Raw genomic sequence first — 18,298 nt, forward strand, 5'->3', positions numbered from 1 at the left:
TTAATATATATTAGCAATATACAATTTAACGTTACTCATTCAATTTAGAGTGTATTAATTATGAAATACAATATTATATCATAACATTGAGAATTAATGGTCGGGTTATAACATATAGGGTTTTATTTATTATTAAGTCCGTTACCTCAAGTGAAAATCGTATAACATTCAAGTTAGCTACCTAGGTAAGCAATCCGAGTTCGTCGGATCGAAGTCAATGTACTACAGCTAATCAGGTAAGCAATCCAACTGCAGTGGATTTGTTTTTAAATTTTCATTTTTTTAAATTTTTTTTTATCATGATAATTTTGCAACTCTTTTTGATCACATGTTTCTACGAATATAATCTATGCTACACTTCTAAATTTGTGTTAAATTAATACTCAGGTTAGTTTCTACCTGTTGATACTTGATATAAAAACTTCTCATATATACCAAATCTAGATAATAAAAAAAATTTTTATCAGACGATTTATTTTGTATACATAACTATACCAGTGAATCCAAATAATTAAGAATATATGGAGTCACTTAAAAAAATTCCATCTCAGGCCAGACACATAAAGTGTGAAAAAAAAAGTAAAAAGGTATGAAATATTATTAAAAAGGTAAAAAATGTAGTAAATTAAATTAAAAAATAAATTTTTTCGCACCTTCTTACTTTCTTTTTTAACACCTTAATACTAATTTTTCACACCTTTTTACTAATGATTCACACCTTTAACTAATTTTTTCACCCCTTAATACTATTTTTTTCACACCTTTTAACCAATTTTTTCACACCTTTTTTTAATATTTTACAAATTTTTACTAATTTTTCACACCTTTTTACTTTCTTTTTTCAAACATTTTGACTAATTTTTTCACACCTTTTTTACTTTCTATTTTGACACCTTTTTACTAATTTTTTCACACCTTTTTATTAATTTTTGCGCAAATTAATACTAATTTTTTCACACCTTTTTACTAATTTTTCACACCTTTTAACCAATTTTTTCACACTTTAATACTAAATTTTTCACACCTTTTTACTAATTATTCACACCTTTTAACCAATTTTTTAACACCTTAATACTAATTTTTTCACACCTTTTTACTAATTTTTTCACACCTTAATACTAATTTTTTCACACCTTTGTACTGATTTTTCACACCTTTTAACCAATTTTTTCACACCTTTTTTACTTTCTATTTTGACACCTTTTTACTGATTTTTTGACACCTTTTTACTAATTTTTGCACACCTTTTTACTAATTTTTTCACACCTTTTTACTGATTTTTCACACCTTTTTATTAATTTTTTCACACCTTTTTACTAATTATTCACACCTTTTTACTAATTTTTTCACACCTTAATACTAATTTTTTCACACCTTTTTAATAATTTTTCACACCTTTTAACCAATCTTTTCACACCTCACTACTAATTTTTTCACACCATTTTATTAATATTTCACAAATTTTTACCAATTTTTTCACACCTTTTTACTAATTATTCACACCTTTTAACCAATTTTTTAACACCTTAATACTAATTTTTCACACCTTTTTACTAATTTTTCACACCTTTTAACCAATTTTTTCACACCTCACTACTAATTTTTTCACACCTTTTTACTAATTTTTCACACCTTTTTACTTTCTTTTTTCACACCTTTTTACTTTCCTTTTTCACGCCATGTATTTATATTTTCACCAATTTTTACTAACTTTTTCACACCTTCTTACTTTCTTTTTTCACAAATTATTACTAATTTTTTCACACCATATTCCTAATTTATTCACAATTTTTTACTAATTGTGTTCACAACTTTTTTCCTTATTTTCCCAAACCTTTTATTAATTTTTTCACACCTTTTTTTTATTTTTCACTAATTTTTACAAAAAAATTTCAACACCTTTTTTACTCTTTTTTTCAAAAAGGTGTAAAAAAATGAAAGTAAAAAGGGGATAAAAAAGAAAGTAAAAAGGTGTGAAAAATTGGTAAAAAGGTGTGAAAAAAGAAATAAAAAGGTGTGAAAAATGAATGTAAGAAGGTGTGAAAAAGAAAGTAAAAAGGTGTGAAAAAAGAAAGTGAAAAATTTGAAAAATTTGTTAAAAGGTGTGAAAAATTAGAAAAAAGGTGTGAAAAATTTAGTATTAAGTTGTGAACAAAATTAGTAAAAAGGTGTGAAAATGAAAGTAAGAAGGTGTGAAAAATAATTTGTTGATTACTAATTTTTTACTCACACACATGTAAGCTCGTAAAATAACGTGAATAGCACATGCGCCGACCGCTACCAGAGGCGACTAACTCGATGAAAATTAATTTTTTTAAATTCATATTTTCATATTTTTTATGATCATAAACTGTATAATATGTATTAAAATGTTTAAATGGATATTTTAAGAAACAAAATAAAAATTTTAATTTGAATGTTGGTTTGGTTCATCCTAAAAGTTGCAAAAATCGAGATACGACGTTTTTCCTTGGGGCCATCGACGCCTTTGCCCATAGCATTCAACTATTAATGTGCATTTTAATTATGATACATTTCCTAAGCTTAATATTAATCCTTTTGCATTCACACTTATAGTCACGATTTAATATGCTCGCATGTCCGATTCGTATTTTAGTCGCCTTCCTAACCACTAACCAAGACCTATTTTCTCCAATTTTTTTTAAATTACACACTTTTTAGTTTAGCACTCAGACTCCACCATAAGAGTGGGGGAGCTTCGAAAGTTCAACCCTTTTTAATGCCACAAAACTGTAATTTTTATTTTTTAATAATACAAATTATAAAAAACATAAATTATAAATACTTTCATTACTCATTATTCATTAAACAGTTAACATTTCAAATACTTTAGTAGTTAGTTTAAATAACCAAATGTGCCATGTATATGTTTTATACCATTATAACATTAAATAAGATAATAATTATATTATATTGTTAAATATTAATTATTAATTTGTTATTTTAGGTATACTTCGCGCAAAGTGTTGCTCGGCGTATAGTATAGGCAAAATAGGTACATTACTGTAGTGTTCAAATCGTAGTCCATAATTATTACATTTTATAAATCGCAAATGATTTTAGCTCACCGCAACTTCGCCGAAATAATGTGGTTTCGCTCAAACCACGAATTAAGGTATCTTATTTCGTGGCACAAACCAAAATGCATCAACATCACACCAGCCTCAAACACCCTAATCACCACTAAGTAGCACCAGTTATACGAGCGAATTTACAACTTCTCTCGGTGAACAGAGTATAGGAGGTATGAATGTGCATAATATATTCGATACAGATGTGTGCAGTCAAAAACGAGAATATTTAAACACAACAAACAATCGTTAAGACAACGGCGAAGTCTATGAAAAATTAAATTAAAACGTAAAAATTCACGAAAAATCATCACATCAATTCCAAAATACTATTTAAGGCGCCCTTTTTAAAGCTATACGGATAAACTATTAGCTTCTTGTTCATTTTTATGATTACTAAGAGTAGAGTTGTAGACACACATCGTTTATTACTTGTTTAAACTAACTTGTATGTGAGCTTAGTACACCCAAGTGTACATTTCACAAAACAACATTTTAATAAATTGAGGAATTTGACTGTACTGTGTAGTAGACGTTGAACTCGAGTGTACTACATCATTTAGTTAGTAACTGTAATGGATAAAAAAGGGGCATTCGTTTCAAATTATACCAGTGGTTTTTTAATATTATTTTTACTTCCAAAAATTCAATGGTCCCTTGTGAATCCGTTATTGAACTAATTATTTTTATCCCTCAAGACACTCAAGCCATTGCACTCAATTTTAACATACATTATACTTTTTTTTAGTATAGATTGTATAATATCCTAGATTAAAAATAAAAATAATAATTTTCATAATTCCCGTAAATCCCGTAAATCCGTTAAACTTTTTCTCCTCTCAACAAATCCATAATAATTATTTATAATTTATGTATAATATTTAAGGTTGAGAAGAAGCTAAGAAACAAATTTATTAATGGAATACATTTTATTTCAAATACATGATATAGCTGATAAAAAAACAATTTAGTTTTGAGTTCAAGGATTATTACTATTATAATGTACACTACGAATTTAATGAGCTTTTTTTTTGAAACTTTGAAATGAAAAATCCAATAGAATCTTCTTCGACGTTCTCAGGACCAAAACGCCTTACAAGTTCACATAAATCTTTATTTAATCCCGCCTATAACAAAATATATACAAATGAAGATAGGGAAAATAGCCAAAGCATTAATTTAATATACTTGAGTTGTAATTCCTGGACTGCCAATTTCAGAATTTATTGCAATTAGTTCCATCTGTGGAAACTTTTCAAGAACCCAAGCTACATTGTGTTCATTCTCTTCAAGCGTTATTGTACATGTACTGTATACTAAAATACCACCAGGCTTAACAAGACTTACAGCCTAAAATACATTAAAAAACTGATAAATAAAAAAATTCCATCAATTTAAATTTTAAATATACTGATTATATCATCCAATTACATTTACTAATAATTTTCTTTGCAAAGCAGGAAAACTTTTTAATAAATTTTTATCTACTTCGATATTAAGTAATGGCCGTTGTCCAAGATTACTGCAAGGTGCATCCAATAGAACACGGTCAAATGATTCATTTTTAAACGGTGGTCTACTGTCACTGTTGTTTATATTGTTTGAGTCTACACTAATCAATGAATCAAAATGATGAATCTTCACATTTTGTATTCCAAAATGTTTGCATCTAAGTTCAACTCTATTTAATTTTGTTTTTGATTTATCTATTGCATCTATTGAACCCTGATAATAGTAAAGAAAAAATTAATTCTTAAGGTGTTACTCATAATGGAGCAAATAGTTTCTAGGTTGTTAATACTACTGAACTTGAATAATTCATTAGATTCAAAATGTTATGTCAAAAAATTGTCCAAATCATCAACTCACTTTATTATTCATTAAAATTGCTATGTGTGTGGTTTTATTACCAGGTGCTGCACACATATCTAATACTTTAAGATTGTTTTCATTGACATCAAGTGCGTGTCCAGTGACAACCGAAGGCAAATTCTGTAGCATTCCATATTCATTAGGCAATGTAAATGAAGGGATGCCTGTAGCAGGGTCAGTCATCTCAACCGCAATACCTCTAAAATGTAATTTTAAGTATTTTATCAAATACATCAAAAACATAATACGCATTTAATCATACTTAGGATTCATATCACCATTAAATAACTGTCGACGATTCATTTTGGCAATACCATTGCCAACAAACATCTTCAATGGATTATCATAATATTTTTGGTATCCTCGTTTACACCCTTTGGCTAAATCCGCATAAACTGATATGAATGAATCAACTTGTACTTCTAAAAAATAAAATATTAAAAAATGGATTTAATTAGTATTATAAAAATAGTATCAATAATAATTAAAAGTTTACAATGTCGTATGTTTTTTAATTATTTTTTTCAACTTCAAAATGGTATATGTGTACGGAAATAAATAGTTGCATAAACTCTATAGACTCATTATGAAAATTGTATAACAATGGTATATTAATAGTTTTATGCAATGCTATTGAATAACATATAAATATTATAGTTTATTGTACCAGGTGCCATAGCCATAATCCCAGGAGCAAATATATGAGCCCCTCGTAAAGCAGATTGCCCAGTAGCAATGTCAACAATAACTTCTTCTTTTTTAGGACTCAAGTCTAATAATGACTTATCCATTGGTGAAATTACTATACAATCGCTCAAATATTTATGTACTCTAACTGAATGTTGTTTTTGTTCGTTATTTTTAAGTTGTTTCAACTATAACATACACAAACATTTTTTAACAAAAGAAACAACAAAATGTATAAATTATTTAGCATGTATAAAAAAGTAATTATTTATAATATTTGTCTTGCATGGATTATCTGTCTATAAAAAAATCAATGATACATATAATAGGATAGGGATGTAACTTTTTTTATAAATTAAGAAAGGAGATGAAAGGAATGAAATACAATATACATTACATATTTACATTTGATATTTGTTCATTTATGGAAGTCATAACTTCAAAAGGCGTAATCTTCAAAGTATTAACTCGAAAATATGAGTTTAAAGGTGCAGAAGTCAACCATTGTGATATTTCCTAAGAACAAAAACAAAAGTGTTTTATTAAAATCATATACATATCATTAAAATGTTCATATAAATTTAGTATGTACATAGCATACTGTACATAAACAACCTAGACACAGAGAATATTTACTACAACAAATAATTTATATCGATAATAATAATAAGTACCTATTACATAATAATATTATGTACTAAAAATGATTAATCTTAATTTCAAAGTCAGTTCTCAGTAACCTTTCAAAGTTCCAAAATATAAATAAATACATCTTTTAACTTAAAATATTAAATTGTGATAGGGGTGGTTGCATTATTTTTTTTATAAAGCTATAAGTAAGCACCCACTAAATAAATAAGTTAATTGGTCAATGAAAAACAAAATTAATGTAGGTATCAAGTGTGATGGGTAATAAAAGAAACCTTGGAGAAAAATAAATTTAAATTCATATAATTTTATTTAACAGTATTTATTGTCATTCAGGGTCAGTTTATTCATAATTTTTCTGTTGTTAAGCAGTTTTTTTTACTTGAAAATGGGGTACATTGTATATCCAAGTCTGTTTACCTTTTACCAACACATCATTAAAACAAACTAAAAATGAAATTAGTATTACATTAAATTCATAATGTTTACCTACTTCCACAGATAGATTCCTAGTTTTGTATATACTTTTTAACAAATTCAATAAATATTCGTCCAAATTATGGGGTCGAACAACTTGCGCTTGTCTCATCATTTTCTTCGTATAAGTAGGTAGGTACCTAAGTAAAACAATATTATAATATTATATAATAAGTGTGTAAAATGTAATCCCTTATTTGATGGATATCGCCACAAACATTAATAGTTGATACCTAGTTAGTTAAATTAATTTTAAGCTTGGTATGAAGTACTTACTCAGTACAACCGAGTATCTACAAGCTAATAATGATTTTTGAATTTTCGAAAAACGAACTGCGAGACTGCGAGGACGTCTCTGTCAGGACAAACGTCAATATCAATCTCAGTATCAAAGAAATGATAAAATAACTTGGTAGATAACAGAAGCGAATGACCAGTTCGACTCATTTCATTGGTTGATGATGCTTGCCGCCAAAAACAAAATTTACTATAATAATATTCAACCATTAAAAAATAAAGTTAGTAATAATTAATAATACTAAATTAGTTTATAATATCAAGAGACAGGAACTAAGATAATTTTTTTTTTAAGAGAACCTGTGGAAAACAGGTTATTGGGTTTGAGGTGGAATTGGTGGTTTTTATATTTTTTTAGTAGAGGTTTTAAGTATAAAATTTCCTAATTCGACATTTATATGGTCAAAGATGATATTAATAATTGTACCATTACAGATTCTATAAAACTTTAGCTTATGTAATGAGTCTAATACTCTAATACTTATGGTTCATCACACGATAGAAAAATTGTATGTTTTGAATTTTACGATTTTTGAATTTTTACATTTTCTTAGCAAAGTACAATATTTTAAATAACATGAAAACTATAATGTCAGTGTGTACCTATGAAAAGTGTTTTAGGGGTAATAAAAAAAAGGAATAAATATTGATTCAACTACTACATACACAGTTTTCCCAAGGATGATAGTTTGAGCCAAATATGGCAGCAAAGTTCAATGGTTAAGGGCATAATTAATTTTAATTCTGGCAGTATTGATTTCTTATTAGTTATTAGTTTATTACTTTACATGAACTTGATGATATATTATTTTTCAGAAAAATAATTTTAGCTGTAGTATATTTATTACATTACAAAAATCACTATTATGAATTTCCAAATAAAAAGGCTAATTAAATGTAAACAAAAATAGAAACTTAAAATGTCTTGCATAGTAAATGTTCACCTTTTTATAATGTAAATAATTGATTACTTAGCTTGGATTACAGCCGGAGTGATCCTATTCCGTACAAAACGGTTTTTACTATTTTATACATTGGTAAGACGAAGACAACACATAAGGAGTCCGAAGAAGTGTTTTATTCTTCTTCTTTGTATACACTTACTTAAAATGTATAACAATTAAGTCTTTCAATGACATTAGTTGATAAATAAAACAATTAATTAATGAAGAAAAAATCAAATGATGTAAAAGCATATTATAAATTGTTTTTAAAACAATTAGTCTATGTAATTAATACTAGTAACTAAAAAATTATATTGAACATTACACTGTAGTAAATAACAGAAAAAATCAGTACTGTGTAGATGTAGAAGAACCATTTTTGGACCCATGGCAAACCATACAATTTAACCATATAGCTAATCTACAACTCTTAACACAAAAATTGTATTACTTGTTTTTATTCTCTTTTTAATTTGTTGTCCGTAGTAATTACTCCTACAGATTTCTAACTTTGAACTTTATGTTTAGTCTTTTAATTGCCCATATAAGTACAGTTAAATGATTCAACAAGACTAACAATTCAACTAAAACACAATTCATTGCTAATAACCCATTAACATTCAAGTATTTGACAACAGTAACAAATATTAATAAATATAATTTAAACTTAAGATTAAGAATATTGAACGATTATGATCATACTTATTACTTTAAAATAAAAATACATGCAATATTAACAACATGAATGTATTATCATAGTTTCCATAATAAGAATTGGTTATAAATAAATAATAATTTTATTACAATTTCTAACAAATATTTTTAATACTCTTTAGTTTTTAATATTGTCAACTAAAAACATAAAACAAATTCCAAAACAATATTAACAATTTTAAACTTATTATTTCTCTACAATTTCATGAGATGACTGTTATTTTACAGTATTTTAAATTATATAAATTAAGAAATTGAAAGTTATGGTTTTAATATTTCTTATAAAATAGAGAATAACATTAATTTACTCACATTTTCAGTTACACGAGTATTAAAATTATTGTGATATATTATGAGCATGAATTAGCAATTTGTACTCGTATATTTAATTAAATCAATTTCTGTATTAATTAGATTTTACATTTACTTGAAGAATATAAAATTAAATATTTAATAATTTATTATACAATACTGAATAAACACGTATACTTCTTTTCTTAAAAGTAAAAAGGAAAAAAAATGGTTTGGAATTTTTTATAAACTTCAAAATAAGTCAATATAGTTAAATGGTGTTTTCGTTATTTTTATATAAAGAAAACAACTAGCCAAATTCATAAAATGATAATTTCATTAAATTTAGGACTACACAATACAACTACAACTGTAGCTGTGTTTTTAATAATGCAAAGTTTAATTATTATTATCAAAAAATACTGATACTGTAAAATTATTTTTAAGTACAAATTCAATATTGTGAAATATGTAGAATTTGATATTCATAAGAACTCAAATGAAGACTCATGTATGTAAATTTTACAAAATAAGGACATTGATTTGTTACTATAAAGGAACTTTTTAAAAGCATGTTTTGATTAAAAGATTAATTTTGTTCACACGGAAAGTTATTTATACCTTTTTATTAGAATTATTAATGATTAATTTTATATAAATTTGGTAATAATAATTAAAATTGTATTGTGGTTAAAAATATGAATTTGGCTTGTTTGTCAACAAATAAACTCCTAAGCTCCCACCAAAACAGTAGAAACAAAAAAATTAGAAAGTTTGTCCAGCCTCTTTATAAGTAGTGAAAATTTTCTCGATTGAGTTAATATAAGCGGCAGTACGAAGATCAAGACCCAAGTTATATTTCATGGCAGTTTTCATAATAGCTCGAGCTGAACGTTCCATTGTATAATCTAATCCAGAATGCACTATATCTTTTTCAGATGCTCCCGAAATACGTTTTTGGAAAGATTCAGAAGGAGTGACAGGAATTCTTCCTCCCACACGACCAAAACGACGTTCCAATGACTCTTGCACAGATTCTACAAAAAATTAATACATATAATATTTTAACTATATGTACTTTATGTCAATATATTATACCTAATAAATGGTAGTTTGATTCACGCTCATATTTGAATGTTAAGCGGCCATAAGAAACATGATTCAAATTCTTTAACCATTCAAAAAATGACACAGTTACACCACCAGCATTTATATATAGATCTGGCACAATTAAAATATTTCTTTCTATAAGAATTTTATCTGCAGCAGGGGTTGTTGGGCCATTAGCAGCTTCACCAATAATCTAAAAATAGTTGTTTATAATATTGATTTAAAATGCTTATTTTATTTAACTATTTTTAATATTTTATTTACTTTTGCTTGGATCTTATGAGCATTAGCGGAAGTTATGACTTTTTCAGTAGCAGCTGGAACTAATATATCACAAGGTTCATACATAAGGTTTTCACCTGTGTATGGCTGAGCACCTGGGAATCCTAAAATAGTGCCATTGTCAATTCTCCAATCTTCCAATGCCTGAAATAGTAAATCTTTGTTAAGCTTATATATTTAATTTTTATAAATAAAAGGTAATTACTTTGGGATCAATCCCATCTGGGTTGCAAATAGAACCGTCATGTTCAATTACACCAATGCATGTAGCACCTGCTCTATGTAAGTAACGCATTGAATGTAATCCAACATTACCAAAACCCTTAAATGATAAAAATTTAATTAATAAGTATATAATTAGACAATATAATAACAATGTAAGCTAACTTGAACAATAAAAGTTTTTCCACCCCATCCAGGCGTGGTACCAATTAAACTCATATAATTGGCCTCCATGATGAAATTTTCTAATCCGTGGAAAACACCTCTACCAGTTGCTGATACACGACCATGAATTCCACCTTGATTAATTGGTTTACCAGTTACACAAGCATGAGCATTAATGTCCAAATGCCCTATTTGATAAAAAGATAAAATCAGTACATAATATTTACAATAATATAATAATTAATAGATGGTTCGACATATTTGTTTTTTTTTTCGTTAAGGTTATCATACTTTTCAATTCAAGAAATATAATAGAAAAAGTTGAACTCTTTATAAACTTTGAATGTTAATTGATAATATATGATTAAAAAATAATAATAAAACAAGAACATTTGTTATATAATTATAAATATAATAACCAATAGTTTTAGCATATGTATCAGCTATCCATGACATTTCACGTTCACCGGTTCCCATATCTGGTGCAGGTACATCTACACCAGGTCCTAAAAAAAAAAAAAATTTATGAGATTATAATAAAAATAATTTTAATATTATAGATAATATATTTTAATTTATTTTAAAATATAATTAAATTATATTTAACTAATATATAATAATTGGTATTAACATAACATGCGGCATAAATAAATAAAATAAATGATCTGCTAGAAGACTTAATTTACAACTAATTTGATTCCTATTAGAACCCTACATTTTTTCAATGACCCTATTATCATCATCAATTGAGCTTAACCCTATTATTAATGCTATGGTGTTTCCGACAATATTTCTCACGCCGTGTTTGACATAATTTTTATTTGAGGTCATGATGAATAAAACTTTATTTTGAATAACAAATTATTTGATCACTTAAAATAAAGACAATTCAAAATTAAAATATGTTGGTTTATCTACTAACCAATAAATCCTTTTTTAGCCAATTCCAATGTGAACCGCCTGGTAATTTGCTCTAATTCATTTTCTGAATACAATTTTGGATTTATTTTAATGCCAGCTTTTGCACCTCCAAATGGTACATCAACACATGCACACTTGAACGTCATCAAAGCGGCTAAAGCTTTCACTTCATCACGGGAAACATCCAATGAAAATCGAATACCTGTAATAAAGTTAATGTATATTAGTAAATATGTCTTTGAAGAAGTTGTTTTTATTATTTTTTGATGTAGATGCCAGTTTTTTATTTTCCAGAACATTATTTTTGTTTCAAATTAATAATACCAATAAACTAAATATTATTCCGCATTACATGCCTGCATATATTTAATAATTGTTATTTATTCAGGTTTAAAATTAATAACATTTTTATTCATTATTAGCATTAGGTACAGTATATTACCTACAGTAAATTAATCAATCATATATCAATCTTAAATAAAACTAATTTTTAAAGAGGATATCAATTACAATTTTCAAATTATTATTATTGTTTCTACTTTTAAATTTTTAGATTTTATTTTAATCTAGATTATCATAATATAAGAATTATAGATATCTTGTTCATCAACATGAATCAACGTGTCAAAAGCTTATACATCAAAAGAAGTACATAATATAAAATTATTAACTGTTCAAAATGAAACAAATAGATTATTATGAGTACCTATCTAATCTAAACTATTACTAATTAATGTACATACTTTGTACTGTTTTTAATTTGGATAATACACTGTATATTTATGTAGATATTCAGTTATGTATAGTACATAAATATAATTAAAGCGGAAGAATAAATCATTTAAATATTATAATCTACCAAGTAATCTTCCAATATGAAATTTTATCATTTCTGTACAATTATTTTATTTAACTACTTATTTATCTAATATTTGTATGTTAATTTAAAATTTGATATTTTTTAATATTATTCAATTATATTCTCAAGTATAACACTACTTGTAAAATATTCACATAAAAACTGGAAACATAATACTGATCAAAAATAAGAAAAAGTTGTTAACAAGATTTTGATTTTATAAAATAGTTATTTAGATAGGTTTCATACATTAATAATTAACATAAGTGACTAAGGTAGAATCTATCAATTATTGTCAATGTTTTTGATGACTCATCCTTAACTTTATAATTATCCTCTAAAAAAAACCGTACAAATACATTATTATGGACATTTAAAGACCTTGCAACCTGCATATTTAATTTTTAGCATTTGTTAAGTGGTCTTAATTTTTAAATTTAAACAGTGTGTAAGTATTTAAAAATAATACACTTACAATAATTGTACCAACTACCTATTAGTTTAAGAACCAATTTAAGACATTTTATGTTTATAATAATTCTAAATGTGTAGGTATTGTATATTCTTTAAGTACAGGTAATGTTAAAACAATAAGTAATTACTATTTAAACATAATATACGTTTCAATAAGTACCTACCTATGTATTTTAAACTTTTTTTGTGCCTAACAATAGGTAGTTTCATTTATATTCAAACTTATTTTAAGGACTTGCTAATCATTTCAAGTGTTATTGGAAAAAAATAATTTTTTTTAAACTGTACAATATTTTTTTTTAGAAACTATTTTTATATTTAAATTTATTTAATGTTAGATAGGTATTTAAATCAGCTACATCTAAATATACTTTATTTAACACCAACCTAATGTACTTTTATATTTTTCAATATTAGATGGGTAAGTATCATGTAAAATTAAAACATTATTATAATACTAAAACGATTTTATATTTAAGTCCATTACTCACCTCCTTTACATGGTGTTCTATGTGTACTATGTTGTGCACGGTAACCTGTGATCATCTCATAGTCACCACTGTCCCTACGAACTGGGAAAGATGTCTCCAGTATGTGATCGCACGGCTGCATACCCAACAATATTCCCTTGACTTTTTTCCTCTTGTCTTCCACGGACATCTTGGCTTTGATGTCTTCGACAAGCTTATCCTCAGCTACCTGGCAGGCACGGTGGAAGAAGTATTCCACCATGTCAAAGAACCGCGGGTTCTCGGCTGTGGGCACATCCTTAAGGTGATCTGGCATCTCGTGAAGTCCACGAGCAGAGGACATGGACGCCGTCCTCAGGACACTCTCCGAAACGTTACGTCCTAGTCGGCTGAGGTTGTACATGGCGACAGGAGTGTGGTTGATGAAATAAACGAAAAAAAATAGAAAATGACCAGAAAACCGGGCGGCGCACCTAAAATAAAATAATGAAATAACAGGCAATCAGTGGGGAACGGGAGGAGACGGCTGGCACATACTTGGCAACTGCTGGCGTACAACTAACGACGACGACGGACGAATCGATATGCCGGCAGATATTGTATTATTGTGTAATAGTTATCGGACGGTGCCTGCTAGACGGCGAAGACGACAGGTCGGCAATAATGTTAGGCTGTATACGGCGATCGGACGTCGCGATTCGGTCTGGCAATATTGCAAAAAAAATACAATTAAATACGGCTGCAACGGGAGGGGATCGAGATTATTATTTCGTGTGGAATCGGATACGAAAATCTGGCGCTTGCGTGTAGTCCGCAAGCCGGTGATGTTGTATAATAAATATTATAATTCCGCGAAGTCGTGGGCAACCTAACCGCGGTCGTCAATGTCGTCGACGGGATACCGCGATGATACGGAATTTATGGTATATTCGTCGGGCGTTTTTGATTTTTGGCGGGAACGGTATCGTCTTATCATAGAGACACTGCGAAACGGACATCCGGAACTGCGGAACCGTCGGAACCTGCAGTAATAATTCTATAGTTTAGTGACGTCATGTCAAGATCTTTAGTCTATGAACTGACGACGGAACTACTGAGTACTGACTTCTAACCACAACGTTCGACAATAATAAAATCGACGACTATAAAAAAAAAGGTTAGGTTATAGTGACTGAGAAAATTGTTTTTAATTATTATTTGATGTACCATATTGAACACTATGGACGATGCCATACAGCACTTGGAACAAGTCGTAAGTACCAAATGAATCACTAAGGTTCCTTCAGCGCTGTCCATTTGTAAATGTTTTTATGGTTAACACTGCTCGTGTGTAGGTGACTAACATCGAAAAAAGAATAGACACTTTAAGTTGGAAAATAAAAAAATTCGAACGGGTTCTATTTTCAGAAAACGAAACATCCCACTCGGTTAGTATGATTATGTTAACTATTATGTAAGTAACTTATACATATATTTTAATTTATCATTCATATTGTTTTGTAATTCAAATTGAGACGATTTGTTTTGTATTCATTAACCTGCCTTTGATTACAGTTGAATTTTAATTACTTACGATAATATTTTAATTTAATGATAATATTGCATAGTATACTATTCAAAACACTACTTGAAGTTGTCAAACAATAAAATCAAATTGTTAAAAATACAATTTAAAAAAAAATACTAGTTGAAGTAAAAACATCCTTATTTAATAGGTTGATAAACGTTTAGGCTGGGGTCACACGAGTGTCATATGTCATCAGACATTAAATGTAAAGTCCATCTAAGTGAGTATCTGATGTAGACTACGTCAAATCTGATGGACTTCAAGTATAAGACCATCAGCATTAGTCATCATAAAATTCAACAATGGATGTAATGTAACATATTATGTTAATAAAACGCTTGTGTGACCCCAGCCTTAGGTTAATATTTATTCTCAAAGTATTCATTTTAATAAAAAAACCGTTTTAATTTTGTCAATAAGTGTAAAGTAAATTGCTAACTAACTGGAAGTTAGTTTCTAAAATTAATTTTATATACCTACAGAATAACTTCCTTATGTTGGACCCCCTATAAAATGGAAAATAACAAGTCTTGCATAACATATGTTCCCTATATTTTAGCCTCCCTACTACAGAAAATTCTGAATAACAAAAAAAATCAGTTGGTACCAAGAGATTTTGTTATAACTTATAAGGAGGTTTCAGTGTATAGTTTGAATAGTTTATAAGTACTTACTAGGTACTTAAAACTAATTGTTTTTTTTTTATATATCATGTAGCTGATTTATTACAATTTGTACTTGGATAACAGTACAAGAAAAAATGTTTGTGTACCTAGGTAACTCCTATGAATGTTGTTTATTGAATAAATATTTTTTTTTATACTCAATTTATAGCTTATAAGGATTTCAAGTAGTAAAACTAGCAGATATAGTACAATATATTATTTAATGATATTTATAATTATAAAACCACAATAATTAAGTAATTACTAATAAAATTTGATTTTTTTTAAACATTTAGGATTACGTCAGTAAATAATTCAGTTAACTTAAATTGTAAATCTTCTAAGTAATGTTTAAAATATTGTTAGTTTTTGAAATTAAATTATTACAAACTGACATGAATAGCGTTAAACCAAAATTCATGTTTCTTTACATTTAAGTAATTTTTCATTTGCACATTACTGTACTTAATAACAGTGACCGAACTACCAGGGATTCTTAGAAGTAGTTTAGTACTAAGAAGCCAATTAGCACCAATAAAAAATATTAAGTAATACCACTGTGATTGTTTTGATTTTAATAATTTAATCTACTGACATAATATTGTAGGTATGATATAAGTGTTCAATTGTGTTAAAATGTGTTTTTACTTTTTATTACCAATCAACCTGATTATTTAAAATTATGTTTTGACTGTGCAGCTTTAAATATTTATACACTAGAGCTGATAATTAACTGGTTGTGGAATTATTTATTAATACAGATAAATTAAAAAAATGACACTTGAAACTAAAGTTATCAATTGGATAACATGTTCAATTAAAAATTAGGTCAAATGTATCTTAATGTATGGTATTATTATTATTTTATTTAAAATTTAGTGTAAAATGATGTCCATGATGGCCAATTTAGAAGAAACATGCCGTAAATATAATGAAATAATATTATTGGTGACCGAACATAAAAATCAACAAAATGCATTCACTGATACATTACAACTTCAAGTAAATTTAGTAAAAAGCAAAGTCGAAACTTTAAGAGCAATTATGACAAAAGGAAGAACAATTGAGCTATAGCTTAATAAACTAATAATTATTGATATATAAATAAATAGGAGTAAGGAAAGATAAATTTTTAATAATGTTTATATTTTTTTATTTTTTTGTAATTCACTTAAGCAATGTATATATAAATTAATGATTTTTAAAATATGTACCTAATAACATACTTTCATTAGAGTAAAATATTGTAGTTTAATAAGATAAATGAAATTGAATGTTTCAATATTTGTTAAGATATTTTGAATAAATGAACAATAATATTATAATATTGTATTTTTGGTTTATTGTCCTTGAATAAAATAATAGCAATCACCCATCATCTGGCATATACCATATTATTAATGTTTTACGTTTAAGGAAGTCAATTAACCTTGATCCCACCATTCCCACCTAAATTGACCGTACCTATGTTTGAATTCTTTATATATGAGATAATAGTCTACACACTTGTTATTTATTACAATATTTCCATAAACAACACAAGATCATATATCTGTTCACATTATCCACTTGTGAATTGTAATATATGTAGGAGCATCCGAGCATGGGATGGACCAATCTCAAAACATTCATTTAAAGATAATAACAACACATGCAAGGGATTTAATTACCTAATCACCTAAAATTATTAAATTCTTATCTAAGCTATTCAAAATAAGTAAATAATTTTAATAGTCTTGAATTTCTGTACCTGTAGGCATTAAACAGTGAAACTATTATTTGCTGTGGTATATAATAAAAAATCCTCCCGTGGAAAACCGGTTTAAGGCGCGCACTTATAATACTTAGACCTGCAGTCATACGTCGTGTTAAACTCGTGTAATAAGAACTTAAGACGATTAAACGTTGACGATAAGATTTTTCCAGACTCGGCTTTTAACGACCTGAACACTATTGTCTAGAAAAAAATAGTTTAATCGTACTATATATATATATAGACAATGCATAAAGTAGGCAGGTAAATAATATACTTATTATTTATCTACTATGATAAATATGGGTAAATAAAATTATAAGTTGAATTTTAAATGAGAATATCAGTAGATAATATTTTAATATTGTAATTGCGCGTATGTATTGCCACACATTATTTGAACTTTCGAGTTCTAATGATTTCGCTGTATAGGTAATCTTCCAACTAATAATAATATAGACCATATTACTACATTATTCTTAGTTTGTAATTACTTTTAGACCTATTAAAATATCAAATACATACATTATGTAGGTATATGTATATCGTATTCATATAATGATGGTGAAAACTTTGTATCAGAAATATTTAATTGCATGAAATATCTTTTTTAAATATTTATAAATTATGCACAATCAGTGGCGCCATGAGTTTCTATTTTGTCTATAGGAATAGCCGAATAGGAGTTATTAGATTCCGGATGGAGAAACGTAGGTAGGTATATAGTTTTTACGATGGTGTTTTATTTAGAATTTCTAGTGTAAAATGCAATCTAGTAGTGTAAGTTC

General features: G+C 27.3%; 3 protein-coding genes across 5 annotated transcripts; 1 reads left to right on the forward strand and 2 right to left on the reverse strand.

Annotated features, from left to right (window-relative positions):
- Window positions 1-4,050: 4,050 nt before the first annotated feature.
- LOC111032966 (putative methyltransferase NSUN6) lies at window positions 4,051-7,182 on the reverse strand. 2 transcript variants are annotated; one of them, XM_022313471.1, is made up of 9 exons: window positions 7,053-7,182; window positions 6,793-6,916; window positions 6,057-6,167; window positions 5,632-5,839; window positions 5,227-5,386; window positions 4,962-5,163; window positions 4,524-4,817; window positions 4,281-4,442; window positions 4,051-4,219 (listed from the first exon to the last, which is right to left on the reverse strand). In XM_022313471.1, the coding sequence occupies exons 2-9, from the start codon at window positions 6,889-6,891 to the stop codon at window positions 4,100-4,102; spliced, it is 1,356 nt and encodes a 451-aa protein (XP_022169163.1). In that variant the 5' UTR covers window positions 6,892-6,916; window positions 7,053-7,182; the 3' UTR covers window positions 4,051-4,099. The 2 variants fall into 2 exon arrangements, with proteins under 2 accessions (XP_022169163.1, XP_022169164.1); XM_022313472.1 differs by lacking the exon at window positions 7,053-7,182 and having other exon boundaries at window positions 6,789-6,896.
- A 1,277-nt stretch (window positions 7,183-8,459) lies between these two features.
- Window positions 8,460-14,219, reverse strand: LOC111032965 (glutamate dehydrogenase, mitochondrial). Of its 2 annotated transcripts, XM_022313467.1 has the most exons (9): window positions 14,063-14,219; window positions 13,547-13,998; window positions 11,724-11,924; window positions 11,221-11,307; window positions 10,802-10,989; window positions 10,620-10,736; window positions 10,397-10,558; window positions 10,121-10,325; window positions 8,460-10,059 (listed from the first exon to the last, which is right to left on the reverse strand). In XM_022313467.1, exons 2-9 carry the CDS (start codon window positions 13,926-13,928, stop codon window positions 9,788-9,790), a joined length of 1,614 nt encoding a protein of 537 aa, XP_022169159.1. In that variant the 5' UTR covers window positions 13,929-13,998; window positions 14,063-14,219; the 3' UTR covers window positions 8,460-9,787. The 2 variants fall into 2 exon arrangements, with proteins under 2 accessions (XP_022169159.1, XP_022169160.1); XM_022313468.1 differs by lacking the exon at window positions 14,063-14,219 and having other exon boundaries at window positions 13,547-14,056.
- A 330-nt stretch (window positions 14,220-14,549) lies between these two features.
- LOC111032967 lies at window positions 14,550-16,922 on the forward strand. The gene is made up of 3 exons (XM_022313473.1): window positions 14,550-14,777; window positions 14,860-14,952; window positions 16,637-16,922. Exons 1-3 carry the CDS (start codon window positions 14,745-14,747, stop codon window positions 16,829-16,831), a joined length of 321 nt encoding a protein of 106 aa, XP_022169165.1. The 5' UTR covers window positions 14,550-14,744; the 3' UTR covers window positions 16,832-16,922.
- Window positions 16,923-18,298: the final 1,376 nt, after the last annotated feature.

The sequence above is a fragment of the Myzus persicae genome, unplaced genomic scaffold (assembly GCF_001856785.1).
Source record: "Myzus persicae strain clone G006 unplaced genomic scaffold, MPER_G0061.0, whole genome shotgun sequence".
In the NCBI taxonomy this organism is placed as follows: domain Eukaryota; kingdom Metazoa; phylum Arthropoda; class Insecta; order Hemiptera; family Aphididae; genus Myzus; species Myzus persicae.

Coding starts and splice junctions, on each gene's coding strand:
- LOC111032967 (XM_022313473.1), top strand. CDS start 14,745: ATGGACGATGCCATACAGCACTTGGAACAAGTC. Junction 14,778..14,859: donor TACAGCACTTGGAACAAGTC/GTAAGTACCAAA, acceptor GCTCGTGTGTAG/GTGACTAACATCGAAAAAAG. Junction 14,953..16,636: donor AAAACGAAACATCCCACTCG/GTTAGTATGATT, acceptor TTTAAAATTTAG/TGTAAAATGATGTCCATGAT.
- LOC111032966 (XM_022313471.1), bottom strand. CDS start 6,891: ATGATGAGACAAGCGCAAGTTGTTCGACCCCATAATTTGGACGAATAT. Junction 6,168..6,792: donor CTAGGAATCTATCTGTGGAA/GTAGGTAAACAT, acceptor TTTTGTTCTTAG/GAAATATCACAATGGTTGAC. Junction 5,387..5,631: donor GATTATGGCTATGGCACCTG/GTACAATAAACT, acceptor TTTATTTTTTAG/AAGTACAAGTTGATTCATTC.
- LOC111032965 (XM_022313467.1), bottom strand. CDS start 13,928: ATGTACAACCTCAGCCGACTAGGACGTAACGTTTCGGAGAGTGTCCTG. Junction 10,990..11,220: donor TACATATGCTAAAACTATTG/GTTATTATATTT, acceptor TTTATCAAATAG/GGCATTTGGACATTAATGCT. Junction 10,559..10,619: donor CAGATGGGATTGATCCCAAA/GTAATTACCTTT, acceptor TTACTATTTCAG/GCATTGGAAGATTGGAGAAT.